At 33.0% G+C, this 21,892-nt stretch overlaps 1 protein-coding gene and 1 long non-coding RNA gene across 2 annotated transcripts in view; one reads left to right on the top strand and one right to left on the bottom strand.

Annotated features, from left to right (window-relative positions):
* LOC127010881 (uncharacterized) overlaps window positions 1-21,574 on the bottom strand; it is a 38,197-nt gene extending 16,623 nt beyond the window's left edge. The window contains exon 1 of the long non-coding RNA XR_007763745.1: window positions 20,541-21,574. This is a non-coding gene — a long non-coding RNA (uncharacterized LOC127010881). The remainder of the gene's footprint in view (window positions 1-20,540) is intronic.
* LOC108036888 (vacuolar protein sorting-associated protein 11 homolog) lies at window positions 4,424-7,084 on the top strand. The gene has a single exon (XM_017113267.3). The coding sequence runs from the start codon at window positions 4,466-4,468 to the stop codon at window positions 7,013-7,015; it is 2,550 nt and encodes an 849-aa protein (XP_016968756.1). The 5' UTR covers window positions 4,424-4,465; the 3' UTR covers window positions 7,016-7,084.
* Window positions 21,575-21,892: the final 318 nt, after the last annotated feature.

The following is a 21,892-nucleotide window of genomic DNA, read 5'->3' as shown; positions in this document are numbered from 1 at the left end:
TTTCGGAAACTATTAAATCCAGAGAAGTCAGGCTTGGCACGCAGATTCCTGGGCTTCCTGTGCAGCGCTAGTCTTTTAACGCCCACAATTCGCGAAAGAAGCGCCTACAGCTGTTATGCTAGTAACAACATTATAACTCAAACGTGTGACTGAATGTGTGCGGTCAACTCCTTTATTTCTAGTCTATCCAAACTTGCGCTTCTTAACAATTTACATGCCAAATACCAAATTTAAAGCCTTTATAGTTTCCCAGATCTCAGTGTTCATAGGGACGGACAAAAGGACGGACATATGGTCATTGCTATATCGACTCGACTAGTGATTCCGATGAAGAACGTGTATACTTTATCGGGTCGGAAACGCTTCCATCACCAGTTGCGTTTATACCAAGCAAGACAGAGTTTCTTGCTATTAAATACCTATTACTCTGCTAGCCAACTTTAAAATAAATTTACATTTTACAATTTAATTTTACATTTTACACTACTTTCGTTTATAACCTGGTTGTGACGTGACGATGTTATTGATAGTTACGGCCGTAAAAAATAATAATTAACAATTGGACTGATTTAAAAAATTGCTCTTCGGGGCGAAAAGTATTTAATATAAAAATAAAATAATATTTATGTAAGTATGTTAGCTCAAGTAGGGCATTATAATGGTCGCGGCACACTACACATTAGAATCTCTATATTATATATATATACGACGGTGGTAATATTTTTATTTTTGGGTTAACTGACTGTATTGGTGAGAGCAATGAGACCCGCGTATAATAATTATCAACTATTGAATTAGTTTTACATTTTTTTATTTTAGGTGTGTTTGCATATTTTTAGTAAATTATCCGATTTTCACTTATGTAAAATAAAAATACCTTTGCATACTAATCTCTCGATGGCAGATTATTTAAAAATTTAGAATGATATAAAAAAAACTTGTTAAAACGAAGACGTTTATATTGGTCTGGTAGTTTTGATAATTATATTGAGTTACCAAAGTTTAGTTGCCACCATATTATGCTTTTAGCTTAAAATCAAAGTCGTGTGTTGCCGAATTTAGAAAATGGCGTTTATTCACACACGAATCGTGAAAATAAAACATGAATTCGGCATCACAAAAACACAGTAATTAAAAAGATCAGATAAATTTGTAGTAGGTCTGAAAAATTACGTGTTTTGCTTACTTTTAAGGGAAAAACTAACATTCAACTTGAATCTTTGGTAAGACCAGGAAGCTGGAACCATTTAAGAGTGCGTTTGCTTGCCGAAATTTTTAATTAAAAATGGGTAAAGTAGAACCTTATGCGAGTATGATTTTATAGATAAATAAAACGGTCCTACATTTTCTAACTTTGAAACATCCTACTTTTCGAGCGGTGTTAGTTCCCAGCAAGTCGTCGAATGTCCCAGGAAGGGGAACACCAAAAATGTTCTTCCCGCAGAAGACACAACAAAAACCAACCGGAATTTTAAAATTGGACAACGGCAATTTTTACGACGAATTTTTAAACATACACGCCCTTTAGTTCCGAAAAAAAAGTTTCTCTTGTGAATCACCTTATGATTCCAGAGTGACATGGCAGCTTGCACGGGTAAATAAGAAGGCACGCCCCATATAAAGAAATTCTATGGGTTGCCTGCTTTTTCACAACTGAAAATGGAAAGAAAAATTTTTGGATTTCTTTTATGGCCTGTCACGACCAAGCGAAACGTCCCAGGTGAAACCATTTCGAAAATTCTGAAATCCTTTGCAAGTGAAACGTCCCAAGTGAAATCACTTCGGAAATAATGAATTTTACATTGAGTTTTTACCTATCAAAACATTGAATTTAAAATACATACATATTTATATACATTGTACTTCATTTTATTTAAATTGTATTATTTATGTTTTCTTTAAAGTTACAGTTATTGTAAGTTAGCCTTATTTTTTTGTTAATTTGTTTTATACGTCCGTCATCGCCTTCCTTAAACATTGGTCCGGGTGCTCCAATCCCAATGCTTCTGAAAAAATTAAGGGTATGTGTTTAAATAAAATGAGTTTTACTTGTATATGTGTATTCGAAATATGTAAAGCCCTTTTCGGGATTTTTATTCGCACAAAACATTTCATCATGCCACCTTCCGGTAACAGAACCAGATTTTTTTAGGTTATGTTGTAAAACATCTTTAACGCACAACATCTTGCATCAAGGTAGCACTTACCTGCCTTCATTATTTTCACTTTTATAAAGAAAATCTTTAAGTCCTTAGATTTGAAATCTGATTAGCTAAGCACAATTCAAAAGATTTGCTTTCCGCTTCAATAGAATGCACCAAGTCTTTTTAATTTAAAATTTAAATTTACTTTTTTAAAACAATATTCTTTTTTTTTAATACAATATGTAGTTCTTATAAAATATTAGGGCATTTTCATGCCGCTTCACAGAAAGAGAGGATAATCTCCAAAGATCTGCCTCTCTTTTTGCCGGATCGCTTTCGTCGGCACTGCTCCGCATTCTCTGCTGACGTGGACAGCAGCATACAATTATAGGCAGAAAAAAAACATAAAAGCTTTTTGCGTTCAGACATGTCCCGCGGGGCCAATTGCGGAACTTAAAGGCGGCTATAATAATAGTCCTTAGAGTCCCTCCCAACCGTTAATGCATTTGTTTGTGCATCGACACCTAAGTCATTTATCCCCCAACAGGTATAAAAATAAATAATTAATAATAAATAATATTTTGAGTATTTTTGTCTGAATAAACAAATAAATTAAATACATAACTTTTTAAGTAGAATAAAATTGAAATTTGGCTAGTTAGTTTTCCTCGCTCGCAGTTTTTAATTTTGTTTTATTTAATGTAATTGCTAGTCTACATCGATCCTTCTACAAATTATATGTTCCTGATCCAGGCTAATTCTCTCCGGAATATTGTATAAGTATTTAAATTATAGCTTCACTCACATCTGAACAAGTATTTCATTTAACACTCACAGGATTGAAAATTGAATTATTTTAACTTAATTTCCGCCAACAGAACCGTATGCACTCACTGATTTAGGCCCTAATTATGCTATTCAGATTTCCTTATCCACTCTTCGCCAAAAACCACTTAAACATTTCGGATTTCAGGCACGGGTTATTTGGATCTCATTCGGTTTAAGGAACTAGTTCCATAATTGGACTCAGCTTCCCAACTAGCTGGACCCACGATTCATCGATGGCCGTTTATCGAATTAATGCCTATCGTTGTCTGGCCGAACGTAAACAACTCTGTTGAATTTGTAATTTATGATTTTTTTTTAAGTTTAGCACATATCAATTTCTGAAAATTTTAATGACGCAACTGTTGGCCAACCAAAGGTCTCTATTCAATTCTCAATTTGTTTGCCTGAGTGAAAGTCTCATACCTAGACAATCTGATAATTTTAATGAAGTACTCATTTGGCGCTGTTCGTTCAAATTTTATTTGGCTATGCGTTGCGGTTGCGCCATGCTTCCCTTCACTTCTGCAGTAGGCTCGCAGTGACATGTCAGACGGTAAAAAGCTTTTTGCTTTTATTTTTTCTGCCGAAAACTGTATGCCGCTGTCGACGTTAGAAGCGTAAGAGCGCCGAAATAAGCGGTCGTGCAACAAGGAGAGGCAGATCTTCGGACATTCCCCTCTTTCTGTACGTCCCTTTTTAAGATGTTTTATAGGTTTTAATTCATAACCTAGAAAATTCTGTTTCCTTTACCCAAAAGTGTCATGATGATATGTTTTGTGCCAATGAAAATCCCGCAAAGGGAAGTAAGTAAGTAAAACACATTTTATTTCAACACATGCCCTTATTTTTTCAGAAAGAAAGAAAACAAAAATGTAAATAATATTTAATATTATAGCAAAGTTAGGTAGAGAAAAGGTAAGTAAAAAGTAATTTAAAATTAATGTATTTTAAATACAATATTTTGATAGGTGAAAAATCAATGAAAATATTTACAATTTCCTAAGTGATTTTGCTTGGGACGTGTGTCTTGCAATTGACAGGCCATACAACAAATGAGTATAAGGAACAAATGAAATCCAAAGTGACTTCTAAAAAGTTTCACTTCTGAAAAAGCGGACATCTCGTAAAATGTTCTATATGGAGCGTCACTAGTTCTTCACTCGTCCAAGCTGACATACCACTCCGTATTCACAAGGTGATTCACAAGTGTACATTTTTTTTAGAAACGAAAGGTTTATACATAAAGCCATTATTTTATAATAGCATTCAGAAATATAACTTCATGGATTTATATGTTTGTCAAAAATCCCAACCCTGTGGAAAAAGGCTATAACCCTTTCCGTGCTCCAAATCGACAATTTCAGTTTAGTCGCAATCAAAACGACAATGTTTTGAAATTATTATTATTATCACTCTCAAATCAATAAATTGCCACTATCTATCTTACTTAAGGAGGAATAGTTGAATCTTATGCTAAATCAAATTTAAATAAAATGGATAAAAGTGTATCGGAATGGAAAAATGTTGATCTCTTTGATACAACCCCCCTATCGTTTGTAAAATGTCCGACCACTGCAGAAATCTTGTGTTACTGCTTTTACGAAGCTAAATCAAGCACCGAGGAAATGAAAATAAGATTAGTAATATGCGATCGAAGCGGAAATATTCTTATATACCTTTGGAATTGGGAATGTGTTACCTTTAAATCTCAAGCAAGACCGAATCCTATCACACTCTGCTACCTTACAATAAATAACTGGCTTGCAACCGCCACACCAATTCCCAATTGTGGTATTCACATTGATATATACGATTTGAGAAGATTAACCAAAAAACAAGGAGCGCCAATAATTGCATCCGCATATTTTCAAGTCACAAGTACTGCTTCTTGCATTAATGCTGCAGTCGTCGATGATAAAATACTTTTTTTAGCTATAGGACTTGAGAATGGTAATATTCTTTTGCATTATGGAAAAATTACCAAAAATTTTTCTGCAAATATTCGCCAACATACTGTAAGTGAATACGTAATAAATGGAATACATTTCGATATTAAGAAGCTGCAATCAGATTTGACAACTCAAATCATGTTTGTAACATGCATTCAAGGAGTTTATTGTTTCGTGTTAAAAGAAAAAAGTGGAATGGAGCAAATATTTATACTCGATGATGATAAATCTAATCATTGTAGTACGATGCGAAGGACAGTAGACGACAGTATCGAAGAGTCGATGTTGGTAGTTGGACGGTCGGATGCTATATATTGCTATACCCGTGAAGGGAGAGGACCTTGTTTTGCTATCGACGGCACAAAGAAATGTATTGCTTGGGTAGGTTATTACCTTGTTGTCGCCACGAGAAAATCATTTTTGAAGCACAACATCTCGAATCTAATAGTTGTAGACACAGAGAACAAAATTATAGTTTTTCAGAAGCAACTACAAGAATTGTTTTACATAATGAGTGACAATCATTTTTGCTTAATTATAAACAATTCTCATGTCGTAAATACATGCAAGGTATTATTGTTAGAGCAGCTCAATATGAGTAAAAAAATACGACTGTTAATTAAACAAAATATGTACGATATAGCATTAAGGATGTTACATCGAGAAGGCTTTTCTTGCTCGTCGGAAGCTGCTTTCGTAAGGTTTCAATACGGAAATCATTTAATACTTAAAGGCGAAATTAGTAGAGCTGTTAAAGAGTTCATTAAAACAATTGGTTTTATTAAACCGTATTCTGTAATTTCAAAACTTTTGCATTCTAGATACAACAATTATCTGCTAGAGTATCTATATGAATGCCAAAAGATTAACAAGACTTCAAGCAACCACACAAAACTAATTGAATGTTGCATTAATCGCGATCAAATAAAGCACAAAATAGAGCATTTGTCTGATGGAGTTTACCCCTTGAGTTTAACAAGCAAGCCCGAAAAAAAGCATCTTTCAGATTTATCAAAAATGTATTTCGGATGGAAAATTCAAAATCAGAGCAGAGCTGAAGAAGAACATTTGTTGCACAGACTTTTGGAATATGAACCGGAATCGCTATTAGCGTGTCCAAAAACGTATTTAGAAAATATTAAGACGGAACATTTGAATGGACCCGATAATATTCTTTCATTTTTTTCCATGTTGCCACAACAGAACGAACACTGTGCCAAACTGTTATCTGAAATCATTGAAAAATTTCCCAATTCTAACCAAAAATTAAATTTTTATTTACTTGTTCTATATCTTATTCTGTGGCGAGAAAACAAAGTTACCAAAAGTTTTATTTTAGAGTTCATAAGAAAAGTACGCTTACGTGTGGACAAACGTTTAATTATTTGTAGACTTTATACATTCTTAAACGGAATACAAGAAATTACAATTAACCAACAAAATGAAACATTGTATCATGAAACCGTTAATAAGTTTATACAAACACTAATTGAAAATAATCCAGAAGTTGCCATAAATTTTAATTTTAATGAAATAACACTTCTTATGATGCTACATAGTTTTTGCTCTCATGATACAATAAAAGCATTTCATATTAAACCTGTCCTAAGGAAAAAAATTGTTTGCGATTTAGTTGATTCAGCTAATGAAATTCAGTTAATTAAAAATTTCAATGATAAAATAAATAGGTCTAGTTTGATGCTGTCTCTCTATAAAAACAATCCAATGGAATTTCGTAATGATTCATGTGACATCTGTCGTGAAACCTTGAATACGCAGTCTATTTACTTTCTCTGTCAACATTCCTTTCATAAAGAATGCCTTAATTATAACTGGACAAAACGTGGTGAAGAATTGATTTGTGTTGTATGCAAAACAAAAAGCAGTTTGGTGAATATAAAAAGTTTAATAAATATTAATTCTGATCCTTTTAGTATTATAGCTGTAATTGCAAAAGTAATAGCTATAGGATTTAAAAAACTACCAAATGAAAGTATAATTCAAAAACCGGTGAAAACTATAGCGAAAAGAAATCATCAAAAAGAACTTCAAGACAAAAGCCAATCCGCTATATTTAATAATCCTTTTGAATAAAAATGCCTATTTTTAAATATTATTATATTTTATTATATTGTTTAAAATAATAAAAAATATATTATATGTAAAAAAAAAATAATTAAAATTAAAAATGTGTTTTTCTTTCACATTTTTAAAAGCAATAAACTGGATCTTATAGTTGCGCTTTTACATTAGGGAAACCCTTTTATTTTGAAAATCTGCTTTTCAAAAAAGAGCTTACAGCGCACAAATGGCAAGCCAATTCAAACTTTTCTAAATTTGTTTTTCTTGATCTGCACTATTTTGCCGGTCTGTGGCCGCTTGTAGACACCTATTTTTATACCCTTGCAGTGGGTATAATGATTTCAGTCAGAAGTTTGCAACGCAGTGAAGGAGACGTTTCCGATCCCATAAAGTATATATAGTCTTGATCAGCGTCACTAGACGAGTCGTTCTAGCCATGCCCGTCTGTCCGTCCGTTTCTACGCAAACTAGTCTATCTGTTTTAAAGCTATCGGGCTGAAACTCTCTCAAAAGTCTTCTTTCTATTGCACGTAGTATATAAGTCGGAACCAACCGGATCGAACAACTATATATTATACGTGCCATAGAAACTATCGCGGAAAAAATAAAACAAAATTTTATCTTTGGTGTTTTTTAACATATACTTTTCTAAGCTTGGATATAACATGTTTAAATGAGTTCTGAATTTCGGATTAAATTTTATCAAAATCGGACGAGTATATCATATAGCTGCCGTAGGAACAATCGGAAAATTAGTGGTAAAATAATATGGAAAAATTATTTTTTTTATTATTTATTATTATTGTTTTTTTTTTAGGTTTTGAATTTTGAATTAAATTTTATCAAAATCGGACGACTATAACATACAGCTGTCATAGGAACGATCGGAAAATTAGTCGGAAAACATGAAATAAAAATTATATTTTTGGTGTTTTTTAACATGTAACCTTCTCAGATTGGAAGTAACATTTTTTAAATAGTTCTGAATTTCAAATTAAATTTTATCAAAATCGGACGACTATATCATATAGCTGTCATAGGAACGATCGGAAAATTGGTGTTAAAATAATATAAAACAAATTAAAGCTTTGGTGCTTTTTGACATATTATCTTATAATATTGGGAATATTCAATTTAATAAAAAACTGACTGCTCTAACAGATAGATGTAAAAATATGGTCTAAAATAAGGAATGAAATAATTTTTTTTTTTAATATCACTGAAGTCATGAAGAAATCTTAAAAATTTCACATGGTGTTACTAAAGTTGATTATTTTTTATAACTGCAAGGGTATACAAACTTCGGCTTGCCGAAGTTAACTTTCAATAAAAATCAGACGACTCTAACATGTAGCTGTCAAAGAAACTGTCAGAGAAATAATGAAATAATATTTTTTTAATATCGCTGAGGCTAACAACAATCCTTTAAAATTGAACATGGTGTTACCAACATTGATTATAACTGCAAGGGTATATATACTTCAGCTTGCCGAAGATAACTTTTTTTCTTGTTTAACATACAACCTCCTACGCTTGGAAGTAATAACTTTTACTTAGTTCTCAATTTCGAATTTAATTTGATCACAATCGGACGGATATTAATCTAGCTGTAATAGGAAAGATCCGAAAATGGGTGGTAAAATAATATGAAACAAATTATAGCTTCTGTGTAGACGACTTTAACATATAGATGTCAAAGAAACTGTCCAGAAATAATGAAATAATTTCTTAATCCTTAATCCTTAACAATTTCACATGGTGTTACTAACGTTGATTATTTCTTATAACTGCAAGGGTATAAAAACTTCGGCTTGCCGAAGTAAACTTTTTTTCTTGATTATATTGGCTTAAATATGTGTCTATAACATCTGATTGTAAGTGAAAGGTTTTAATTTTGCTAATATTTTAGATGGGCTTATAGGGAGATCTGATTTGTTCTTATGTCCAAGGGGTGTAAGCTAGATTATAAACGTTGGTTAATGACGGGTGGTGAGCAGAAGGCTCTTAATGCTCAACGGATTGCATTATTGGGAAGGGATTGAATCAGTTTCATTTGCGATTTGACCGACATAAACTTCTGACTATTGGACTAAGGTCAGTGGCTGGTAGTTTTATTTATCGTTTGAAAGGCATTTCATTATATTAATTGATTTTTATAGGGATTTTGCTAGCTTATTTATTAGTTCCGGTACTGTGCGTATTGAGTTTGTTACTGTAGAAATTTGGCAGACACAACTGTGCTTTCTGCAGATGTGCATATGTTTGCATTTAGGTAGAGACAAAGAAGCTCCGAATAAATTGCACCAGTTACTGATGTGCTCGAATAGACTATTTTAATTTATTGTAGTGTTTTTTGGTTTTTTAAGGTCAACTATAATGTAAAGAAAGTTTTAATTTTCCGTTTTCATTGTGGATCATAATAGAGGGTAATATTTTAGCATACAATTTCAACTAAAATAAAGAGTTGATCAGACTTGACGACTGTTAGAGCTAACAAACTACCAGAGCCGTTTAGAGATGATTTTATCAAGTGTTTTTGAGGTACAGGGGTTAAGGTAAATGGGTCTATATGATTTAACTATTGTTTTATCCTTCCCAGGTTTATGGATTGGGACTATTGTACTTATTTTAAAGGCCTGAGTTATAAATGATTTACGAATTGAGTTGAAGAAGTTTATTATTCTAATTTGTATTGGTCTTGCCGTTCGCTGTATCAATGAATAACTAGACTGTTCAAAGCTACACAAAATTCAAGGTAGTCAATTGTCTGCATGCATTGCGTTTTACGTCTTAGAAGGCTGACGATAAATTGTTATAATTGGAATGAGATGACCAGTGTTTTGAAAAAGCTGTAGCAATATCTTTTGGATTTAAATCTGTTGTGTTAGAATTGCTGCTCTGTCTACAATGTATGTGTGTGTGTGTTGATCTGTGTATTCCACAGAACAGTCTAATTTTACTCCAGATCACGTCTGGCTTCGAGTCGGTTGAAATATTAGATGTGTGTGAACACTTTCTTTTTTGCTAATTCGAATTTTATTTTGTTTATGTTTATGTTTATGTTTATGTTTATGTTTATGTTTATGTTTATGTTTATGTTTATGTTTATGTTTATGTTTATGTTTATGTTTATGTTTATGTTTATGTTTATGTTTATGTTTATGTTTATGTTTATGTTTATGTTTATGTTTATGTTTATGTTTATGTTTATGTTTATGTTTATGTTTATGTTTATGTTTATGTTTATGTTTATGTTTATGTTTATGTTTATGTTTATGTTTACGTTTATGTTTATGTTTATGTTTATGTTTATGTTTATGTTTATGTTTATGTTTATGTTTATGTTTATGTTTATGTTTATGTTTATGTTTATGTTTATGTTTATGTTTATGTTTATGTTTATGTTTATGTTTATGTTTATGTTTATGTTTATGTTTATGTTTATGTTTATGTTTATGTTTATGTTTATGTTTATGTTTATGTTTATGTTTATGTTTATGTTTATGTTTATGTTTATGTTTATGTTTATGTTTATGTTTATGTTTATGTTTATGTTTATGTTTATGTTTATGTTTATGTTTATGTTTATGTTTATGTTTATGTTTATGTTTATGTGTTCTGTGTTAGTTGATAATGAAATTTGGTTATTAAAAAGGTATGGTAAGGCTTTCTAACTTTTCCCAGTTTGCTCTTTTCGTTGTTTGTGTTTGATTTTGGGAGATCCCCAGAGGCTATTCCATCCATTAAAGTCTCCTGTGATCATTGCAGGTGTTGTTAGGTAGCGGATTGGGTTTTCTATATCTGACTTGGTAGATTTTTGTGAAGGTTGTATATAAGCTGAAAAGATGTTAAACTTTTTTTGGGATTGTTTTTCCATCCAATGGTTTAGAAAACTTGTCCTGCAGAGATTTCTTTATGCTTAACTAATTTGTGTATCAGCAAAGCTACTCCACCTTTTGCTGAAGCTGAAGTTGTGTTAAATATTATGAAGTTGAATATTATGAATATGAATTCCCGATCCCAGTAATTGCTGAAAGTGTGTTATGTGTGTTTCTTAAAGCGAAATAATTTTGAGGTAATGGAATTTTACGAGTATTAGTAATTCATTATAATTATTTACATAGCCATTTATGTTCCATTGTAATATAATAAGTGCCATAATTCGTATTGTGGGGTAGCATACCCCACTCGCTAATATTAACTTTTAGTTATTTGTTATATCTAGTTAACATAGTGGTATTCGATTTTTCCTTGTTGATAAGATGTCTTTTGGTTTTGTTACTTATATTTTTTGCAATAATAGTTATTTGAGTTGTTTTACCACTGTTGATGGCTTCTTCGCCAGAGTATGTAGACATATTTTCATCATCATTGTCGTCGTAGGAAATTATTTTCCTTCCCTGTTGTTTGTGGTGAGTTATGAGAGGTGGATGGTAATTGGAGTTAGGACGGTTTTTTTTCAGAGCAATCAATGCAGCAAATTGTTCGATCGCTTTTTTGACCTATTGCCAGGTCGACGTGGTTCGTTTTCGCAGATTTCTGACGTTTTGCAGGAATGCATCAGCCTATCTTTAACAGTTTTTCTGCTTGCTATTGGACTTTTGTTTAAACTAGAAGGTTTCCGCCGCGGGCTTCCTTGCAGCTCACTACTTCGCCTCCGCATATTAAATCTATGATCTTTTATATGGTGAATGATTATACATCTGCTAGGGCTAGTGGGACTTTAGATTGGGTTTTTTCTTCATTATTAATCCTGCTTATTACTAAGAATTTGCTGGTAGGTGAGGTTTTTTCCTTCAGATGTCTGGAGGATGGTTAGGAGTGCTTATATTGTAAGAACTGATAAGAAATCTATTCAAAGTTGTTTGTTTGTTGTTGTTTGTTTTGTCACTTGAGCTAGCGAGTCACGCTATTAAGTTTGAATTGGGAGAAACACACGACCGATCGTTACGATTGCAAAACGATTAATGAAAATAAAATAGGGCTTAAAATTTTTTTATTTAATTATTAAAATTATTTTTTTTATTTTATTATTTTCTAAAGCTTTTTTTATACTCGTTACTCATGGAGTTAAAGGGTATACTATATTCGTCGGAAAGTATGTAACAGGTAGAAGGAAGCGTTTCCGACCCCATAAAGTATATATATTCATGATCAGGATCACTAGCCTAGTCGATGAGATCTCAGAAACTATAACGATGAGATCTCAGAAACTATAAGAGATAGAACAGTCGAATTTGGCATTCAGATCAGCGCAAGTTTGTTTCAGCAGGTTGCCACGCCCACTCTAACGCCCACAATCCGCGAAATCTGTAGCGCCTACAGTTTTTATGGCAGAACAAAAAATTTAACTAAAATGTATTTGTCTCATCAAGACCTATCGATTGACCCAAAAAGTTTGCTACGCCCACTCTAACGCCCACAAACCTCCCAAAAGTGCGGTGGCCACAGTTGTCATTCTAGAAATATTTTTTTTCTAAAATGTATTCGTCTGATTAAAACCTTTCGATTAACCTAAAAAAAATATTATCCACGCCCACAAACTGACCAAAACTGTGCTAGCCACAGTTGTCATGGAATATAGGCCATGGAATATATATGGACGTTAATGCACTTCGAACAGTACCATCAAGTGGCCCAACGACACCAAGCACGTGCTTGTTTCGCGCGGGGCCGTTTTATCAATTTGGGCAAGAAAGGCGAGTTCGCGAGGAAGATACATACATAAAACAAATAGAGACGGGACACAAATGAAAATAAAAGGCACAACTAAGAATTAAATATTAGTTTTTAATACCGGGATAGATGTTGAAATGCAAATAAAATGATTAAGTTTATTATAGTTATTACATAGAACGCGAAAGGGCTCGTGCAGACGTGGCAAATTTAGAGGATAATAATTTCGTGTTAGTCTAACAGGAACGTTGAATGTTAGGCGGCTTAAAAGATCTGCAGAATCACCTCTTATAAGTTTTGAATAAAAATAGTACCAAACATTGCTCTACGATTTACAAGTGTAGGTAAATTAAGCAATTGTAATCTACTCTCGTAGGAAGGTAGCCTTACGTTTTTTTTTGTACCGACTCAGTACGGTCGATGTGCACTTGTTATTGTGGACTCCAAACCGACGAACAATATTCCAAAATAGGACGGACAGGGGAGGTAAATAATAATTTGGTCGTACAAGGGTCATAAAATTATTTTGACCAACGCTTTATTAATCCAAGAACACTCAAGGCTTTGTTAATAGAAGAACACCTAAATCGTTAAATGAGTATATACGGTCAAGTTGCGTATTTTTAAGAAAGTAACTGATAAACGTAGGAGTACCCCTATAAAAAGTCATAACGATGCATTTAAGGTAGTTCAAATTTAAAAGGTTGTACTCACACAATCCTGAAAACAATCAATATCCGACTGTAAGTTGAATCAAGACGCTATATCATTATATGATAAACAAATCTTAACATCATCAGCATACATTAGTACACGAGAATGTGTTATGATTGAGAGAAGATCGTTAATAAACAAAGTAAAAAGCAAAGGGACCAAATGACTACCCTGAGGCACTCCAGATGTCACGTAGATCAATTTTGAAACAGCATTTTTGAATATAACCCTCTAAGTCCTACCATTCGAGTAACATGAAATCCAAGATAATAGATTACCAGGAAACCCAAGCTGATCTAATTTAAATAAAAGAAGTGAGTGGTTAACGGAGTCAAAGGCCTTACTAAAATCTGTATATACAATGGCAGTCTCCTTTTTTTATTCTTAAACCCATTTATTACAATAGATGACAATTCAAGAAGATTGGTGGTGGTCCATCTTCGCTTAACAAAACCATGCTGACACGGTGATATAAGCAAGAAACATAAATGTTGCAAATGAGAAGTGATAATATGTTCAAATGCTTTAGGAATTGCCAACGATTTAGAAATACTTTTATAATTTTGGGCATCTGCCTTCGCACCTTTTTTATTGAGTGGAATAATAAAAGAGTCCTTCCAGATAGAAGGGAAAACTGATGATGAAATAGACAAATTAAAAAGTTTAAGAATCGGTTTACACACATCCAGGAAGTCCATCGGGACCGCGAGAACATGTTGGCGTTGTTGTAAATCTCTTACGAGAGAGCTTTCGGTGATTAAAGGGGAAAAAATACAACTTGTCCTATTTAAAGGATTAGGGCAGTTAGAATTTGACCAAACTGTCGAACTATAAGTAGTTTGGAAAAACTCAGCAAATAAATCAGCAATTTCAGAATCCTTCGATGCCTCCATTGAGTTTAGACGTATCGATGAAGGCAACGCCGATGCCTTGCGCTTGGCATTGACAAAATTGTAAAACTGTTTCGGATCGTTTGAAAATTCAAATTTACATCGACTTAGATACATAGACTAGCAATGACTGTTGAGAACATTAAAATCTGTTCGAGCCACAACATATTTCGAAAAATCTGCTGGTCTACCCGATTTTTTTATACTTTTTATAAGTGTTAGATTTAAGGTTCTTAAGTCTTTGAAGCGCAATGGTAAACCAAGGAGGTCTGTTTAGGTTTGAAAGAAACCCATCAGGTACGCATTTATTAAAGAACGTATTTAAGACTGTATAGAATAGTTCAGTGGCACTTTCAATGTCTGTATAATTGTACAAGTCTGTCCAATTATAATGAGAAATCATATCGTTAAGTTTATTATAGTCACATTTACGAAAACATCTCATTTTAGCTGGAGAAACTAAAGGGGAGAGGGTATAAGAGCAGGGGAGGCAAATTGTTCCATAGTTGGATGATATCGGTCTTCAGGTACAACAAGAGCGTCAATTCTACATACTGTGATTTCAGAGGGTCTGAAACAAACACAAGATCTACGTAAGGAATTTTTTATAAAGCTTACTTACTGTAACGATAATTCTAAAAGGCCATCCACAAAATCATGGGCGGGTAACGGCATAACAACAAATGAGTCACTAAGAGGAAACCAAGAAATAGCAGGTAGATTAAAGTAACCTTAAACAATCAAAAGGTCTCTCTTAGAAAGAATGGATAAAACAGATTTTATTACAGATGGTGCTCATAATTTACTAGGTCAGAGCCAGGTAACAAAACAGATAAAGATTGCAAAGAAACTTTAACACTTAGAAATTCAATTTCATTGGGAATATGAATGAGAATTCTTTCAGATGTTAGGCTAGAGGTAACGGCAATCAGGACACCGCCGATCGGTCCTATAAGTATTAAAGTTATTAGACAGAACTTCCGAGTCGTATATCTCTGGTTTCAGGCAAGTTTCCGTAAAAGTTAAAATATCTTCAGTAAATGCAGAGGAATCAGCATAAAGCTTGGGTAACTTCATATTTAGTCCCCTAACACTAAATTTGTCTCATTAAAACCTTTTGATTGGCACAAAAAATGTCTGCCACGTCCACTCTAACGCCCCCAAACGGCTAATACGCTTAAAACTGTCTGCTGCCCACATAAAATATACGAAAGAAGCCGGTAGGTGGCACTTTACAATATTTCCTTGCTGCTTATAAATCTTCATTTCTATTTTGCTTCCTTAACCTGAGTAACGGGTATCTGGTAGTCGAGACCCTCGACTATAGCTTTCTTTCTTGGTTTTTACTGCTCTATACCAGCTATAGAAATTAAAAGCATTTAAAAATAAAATTTGATTCATTACGAAAAATAATCAAAAAACAAGAAAGGAAGTTAACTTCGGCAAGCCAAAGTTTGTATACCCTTGCAGTTATAAAAAATCGAAATTCTTAAAAATATAAAAATTTATATTCCTAATATTATTAGATAATATGTCAAATAGCCCCACCAATTATCCGATCGTTCCTATGACAGCTATATGATATAGTTGTCCGATTTTAATAAAATTTAATTCGAAATTCAGAACTCATTTAAAAATGTAATATCCAAGCTTAGAAAGGTGTATGTTAAAAAACACAAAAGATATAATTTTTTTTTCAAAAAAAATGACATAATTTATTTTTAATATCACTGAAGCTAGCAATAATCCTTAAAAATTGTACATGGTCTTACTAACGTTGATTATTTCTTATAACTGCAAGGGTATACAAACTTTGGTTTGCCGAAGTTAACTTCCTTTCTTGTTTTTTGATTATTTTTCAGAACTCATTTAAAAATGTAATATCCAAGCTTAGAAAGGTGTATGTTAAAAAACACAAAAGATATAATTTTTTTTTCAAAAAAAAATGACATAATTTATTTTTAATATCACTGAAGCTAGCAATAATCCTTAAAAATTGTACATGGTCTTACTAACGTTGATTATTTCTTATAACTGCAAGGGTATACAAACTTCGGCTTGTCGAAGTTAACTTCCTTTCTTTTTAGCTTTGATTCCGGGTTTGCCATTGGAAACTGGATAGATATGCTTGTGCTGGTCCTCTGGCTTTCGTTTCTTAGTGGTCGGCCTTTTTTATTGTTACAGCGAAAATACTTAAGATATGTCCAATAATATATGACATATAATTCTAAAGGTCAGTAAATACATATTCGTGTGCTCTATGATACATCGCGGAGTCCCAAATATCATGAAAAACTAAAAATGTTTTTTGGAAAGTTTTGGAAGTGTTAAGTGAAATTCTGAAATTCTAGCCTAAAAGCTGTGGGCGCGGTTTTGTGGTTTTGCGGAAATTGCTGGCATTAAAGTGGGCTTGGCAATATTTTCTTGGTTCATACGATAACTATTGATGACACCTATACATTTATTTAAAAATTTTTTTTGGTCGTGGCACCGTGATAAAAGAAAGGAATCTGCATGCCATGTTTCATTCCTCTAGCTCTTATAGTTTCCAGAATCTCGGCGTTTCTACGGACATTGCTATATCAACTCGGCTAGTGATCCTGATCAATATATACGAAGTTACTGAAGATGTCGGTATATCGCTTGGCTCGTGCCATAAAATTTTTTCAAACGTTTTGGGCATGAGTCGTGTGTCAGCGAAGTTTGTTCCAAAATTGCTGAATTTTGACCAAAAGAACCGTCGCATAAGCATGGTTATGATATCGAAACCAAAGCCCAATCGTCACAATGGAAGAGCCCAGGTGAGCCAAGATCGAAAAAAGCACGCCAAGTTCGATCAAATTTCAAAGTTTTGATCACTGTATTCTTCGATTATGGTGCATCAGGAGTTCTTACCATATGGTCGTACGGTCAATAAACAGTATTATCTGGAAGTATGCGCCGTTTGCGAGAAGCAATACGAAAGAAACGTCCAGAATTGTGGAAAAACAATTCATGGCTTTTGCATCACGATAATGCCCCTGCTCACTCATCTTTGCTTGTGCGAGATTTTTTGGCCAAAACAACACCACAATAATGCCTCAGCCACCATATTCACCGGATTTGGCCCCATGTGACTTTTTCTTGTTCCCAAAACTAAACAGACGATTGAAGAGATAAAGACTGCATCGCTGGAAGAGCTCAAGGCTATACCGAAAAGTGCTTATGGGAAGTGCTTTGAGGATTACTTTGAAGGGAACAACATTAATATTGATAAATAAATTAATATTTTTTCTTGAAAATACAAAGTCACCTTAATTTTTTAACACACCTCGTACATACTTCTCTAAGGGGTCGGAAACGTTTCCTTCTACCTGATACATACTTTTCGACGAGTCTACTATACACTTTTATTTTAAAAGTAACGGATATAAATAGTGAGCTAATTAATGCCAAAAAATATTTATATCTTCTAAGGTGATTTTTTGATAAATAATAATTTTGATTAAATTTATCAATATCAATAAACACGTACCTTCAAAGGCTAGGAACTTTTTAAAACATAGGACGTTCTGCGTCAAAATCTACACATATGAGCAAACTATTTCACAGTAACAATTCATACAGTATACCACATCATGGTAACATAGATAGTGTCTTTACTAAGATGTATACTCGAGTCTCAGCTCAAGGATGGAATCAACACTCAAGGATGTATATGATTGGGCGGAGACGGAGGGACTCAGTATATTTTGGGAGTTCTAACAGGATTAATCAAAAAAAAAGTATTCAAACAATGGCCATTTTTTCATTTCTTAGTTACTAAAAGATTATCTAAAAAAAGTGGTGCTGCTTTTAAAATTGACATATTTAGAACATCATCACTGCACTACATAAATATATGTATAATTAAATTCTTGCAACAAAAGTTTAATAAAAAAACTTTAAGTAATTTTATTCTTAAACTGGTTAAAATATTTTTTATAAAGAAAGAACTCCGGCTTGCTATTGACAAATTTCAAACCGACCTCGGCCTCCAACTCTTACTTCATTTACGATGAGCTTTTTGAGTGGATCTCACACTTTGAACTCTAGACTATTATTTCTTTTGTTTTAATATAGGACAATGGTTCCAATATTGTTATATTATTGCTTACATAAACACTCTGTGTATAATCTAACATTGAATTTAAAAGTGTGTATTTATCTAATTGTATTGAACAATTAAGAATTTTAACAATGTTACTTCCGACAATAGAATTTCTTTATTAATTATTTTTATTATTATTATTATTAAATATTAATACTCTGACCTGTTGATCTCTTTCTCCTTTTTATTTTAGATTGTTAATTATTTTAATTCCATGATTTATTACATCAATGATCATATTTAAATAGGTGTTTTGAACACTAGTGTCTACCAAATTATTGATTATTTGTGGCATAATATCCGTTTATCCTTAAAAATCCTTATCGTCTGATATAAAGATCTAAACAGATATTTGTAAGCCGATTCTACAATATTAAATATACCAACTTTGTAGTTTCATATTTGATTCCTTGATATTGTTGAACCAAACTAAAGGTTTGTGGTCGCTTAATATTTTAAAGGACCTGCTAAATAAATATGACCTAAATATTTGGTAGCCCAAACGATCGGTAAAAGTTTTTTTTCTATCGTAGCATAATTAAATTAAGGGTTCTGATAACTTAACAAACTGGTTTATGATTTTGTGATGAGATTCGGTATAAATTTCCGATAATATCCACACAATCCTATAAGTGATTTAGCTTCTTTTGGGGTCTTTGGTATGGGGAAATTTATGATGGCAATTCTTTTCTTTCGGTTTACTCGTAGAGTAAAAGGGTATACTTGATTCGTCGGAAAGTTAGTAAAGTAAGTAAGCGACCCAAAAAAACTTGACACGCCCACTCTAACGCCCACAGACCGCTTAAAGCTGTGGTGGCCACAGTTGTATAGCTAGAAATTTTTTTGTGCTAAAATGTATTTGTCTTATTAAAACCTTTCGATTGACCTAATTAAATATATTTTCCACGCCCAGTCTAACGCTCCCAAACGGGTAAACGCTTAAAACTGTCTGCCACATAAAATATACCAAAGTAGTCGGTAGGTGGCGCTTTAAAATATTTTATTGCTGCTTATATATCTCTATTTTTATTTTTCTCCCTCAAGCTGAGTGACGAGTGTCTGATAGTCGAGGAGCTCGACTATAGCGTTCTTCCTTGTTTTAAATTTGCATCTCGTTATTTTTTAATACTATTTTCAATGATAGAATATGTTCTTTCAATGAAGTGGAAAAAATTATAATATCATCTAGATATACTAAACAATCTTTATAGATTAAATCTTCTAATAAATTGTTTATACATCTTTGGAAAGTAGCCGGGGCATTTTTAAGGCTAAATGGCAAACGGATTTATCACTGATAGTTTCGTTTAAATTTGTGTAGTCTATTCTGAATTTCGGTTTTCCTGATGAGTTGCTCTTTTTTTGGAACTATCCAAACTGGTGAGCAATAGGGAGATTTCGAATTATTCCCTGTTAAATTATTTTATTTATTTGTTTGTCAACTTCTTCATCGTAAGTTTGTGGGTATTTATATGTTTTTCTGTACACTGGATCCTCATGCTTGGTTTGTATAGAATGTTTAATAGTACTTGTAAAAGTCAAACTGTACTTGTACTGAATGTCATTAATAAAACCTTTTTAAAAGTTTCTATTTCTTCCTCATACAAATGTTCTAACGTGTATTCATTATTTTCTTATTAATGGCAAAATTAAATGATTGCTCCTTTAACAAGGGCGTACTAACACATTCTAATGCGGTCTTATCCTCACAAACTTTTTCTCAAATGATGGTGGACTGAGGCATTTTACTGCGATCTTATCTTTTTCTATATCGTTTTCTCCATACTTTATTTAAAGTAATTGTCAGAAAATGTATGCAAATAAAATTTTTGTTTAGTAGGACAGATTTTACAAGGATCTAATGTAAATTTTTTATTTAATTCCATTGATCCACATATTTTATTAACTTTTCCTCTTCTTTATTTTCTTTTATTGATATCTATCATAGTTCTAAGGAGGAGACATATGGGCAACCCTTCCTGTATCTGAGACAGTTTGCTGAATATGTACATCCATCAGTTTCTTTTTGTCTCTTAATAAGTGCATTAGGAGAATTACTTGAAGATGAGCCTGGAAGAATTTTGTGCCCTACCTTGGGGTAGATTCCTCCTAAACTCATGATAATTACCTTGGTTCTTAGGGAAAATCCGATTTTTATTTTGTGAACCTTGGAGACTTGGAGACTTGATGAATTATTTGAATTATTTTTATCCCTTGAATTGATATTGTTATATCTTGGATAGCACTTTGATTGGAAATTATATTTTTGTCAACAATAATTTTGATGTGAACCTCCCGAATTCCTTCGATTATCATGACGTCTGAGTTTATAGTTATCGAATGGGTCTGCGTCCCGATGGCCTAAAATCATTGCTGCTTGTTTTAGCAAGTGTTGTGTTATCTTTTTTAGATAAAGAGAATATGTCGGGAAGTTTTCTCTAGTTTCAATCCTTAATTGTCTATAGACGTACTTTCTTGCGTTAGATGTTTCTTGTCCAGGTTAGTCGTCTGTCAAGGTGGACGTTACGTCGTTGACTTGGGGAACCTGCGTATTATTCAATGATAGTGGAGGGCATGTTTGCCTGTTGAGAGTAAGCGTTATGTGTTTACATTTTTGTTCATTTATTTTAATCCGCCAATCAGGTAGCAACCTCTCTACTATGGGGAGGTATTTTGCTAGCTGTGTTGTGCCTCCGCCTGGGCACCTATGGGGATATCCGCTGTGTATAGGAGGAACAGAGTAGGCCCTAGCGCGCTTCGTTGCGGGACACCAACTTTGATAATATAGTCGTGGAATGTTATCATGTTGAACCTTACTGCGAAGGTTCTGTTATAGCGATACGTCTCAAGTAGCTTGTGAGTGTAATAAGACAAGTTTGTTTTGATTTTGTGTATGAGGCCATCTAGCCATACACGATCGAAGGCTTGAAAAACATCGAGGAATATTGGGCTGCAGTATTCCCAACGCTCAAAGGATGTGCCTATTTCTGATATTATTGTGTTAACTTGTTCAGTTGTTCAATGGTTTTGACGACAGCCAAGTTAATGAGTGCTAACCTCATACATAATTCATCAAAAACGATAAATTGGTTCATGGTTCTTAATACTAATAATCCTAACACTAGGTCTTAAGACTAAACGTTATTTACGTTCAACAACTCTCTATACGATTGTTTTTGAATGTACGATAAAAAAAGGAAAATGAAAAAGGATATTTGAATTACGTTACGAAATTACGATTACATTTTATAGTCGATTAATTAATACTCTTCATCCAATACAAAGGCACTTGGGCTGGTTACGATTAAATACTCAAAGACAAACGATTCTTATTTAACACTCCGATATATAACAAAGATTAATTGATTGTAGATAGGTAAATATATATATATAAGAAAATTGTGTGGGCTTAGACAAGTATGAATATGAGTTAATTTAAATGGTTTAACGGCTTTGCCGTACTTACGAATTTTCCAACGA

The sequence above is a fragment of the Drosophila biarmipes genome, chromosome 3L, assembly GCF_025231255.1.
Source record: "Drosophila biarmipes strain raj3 chromosome 3L, RU_DBia_V1.1, whole genome shotgun sequence".
NCBI classification, from domain to species: Eukaryota; Metazoa; Arthropoda; class Insecta; order Diptera; family Drosophilidae; genus Drosophila; species Drosophila biarmipes.
The sequence above is the reverse complement of the archived record's forward strand: the minus strand, read 5'-3'. Positions and strand labels throughout refer to the sequence as shown.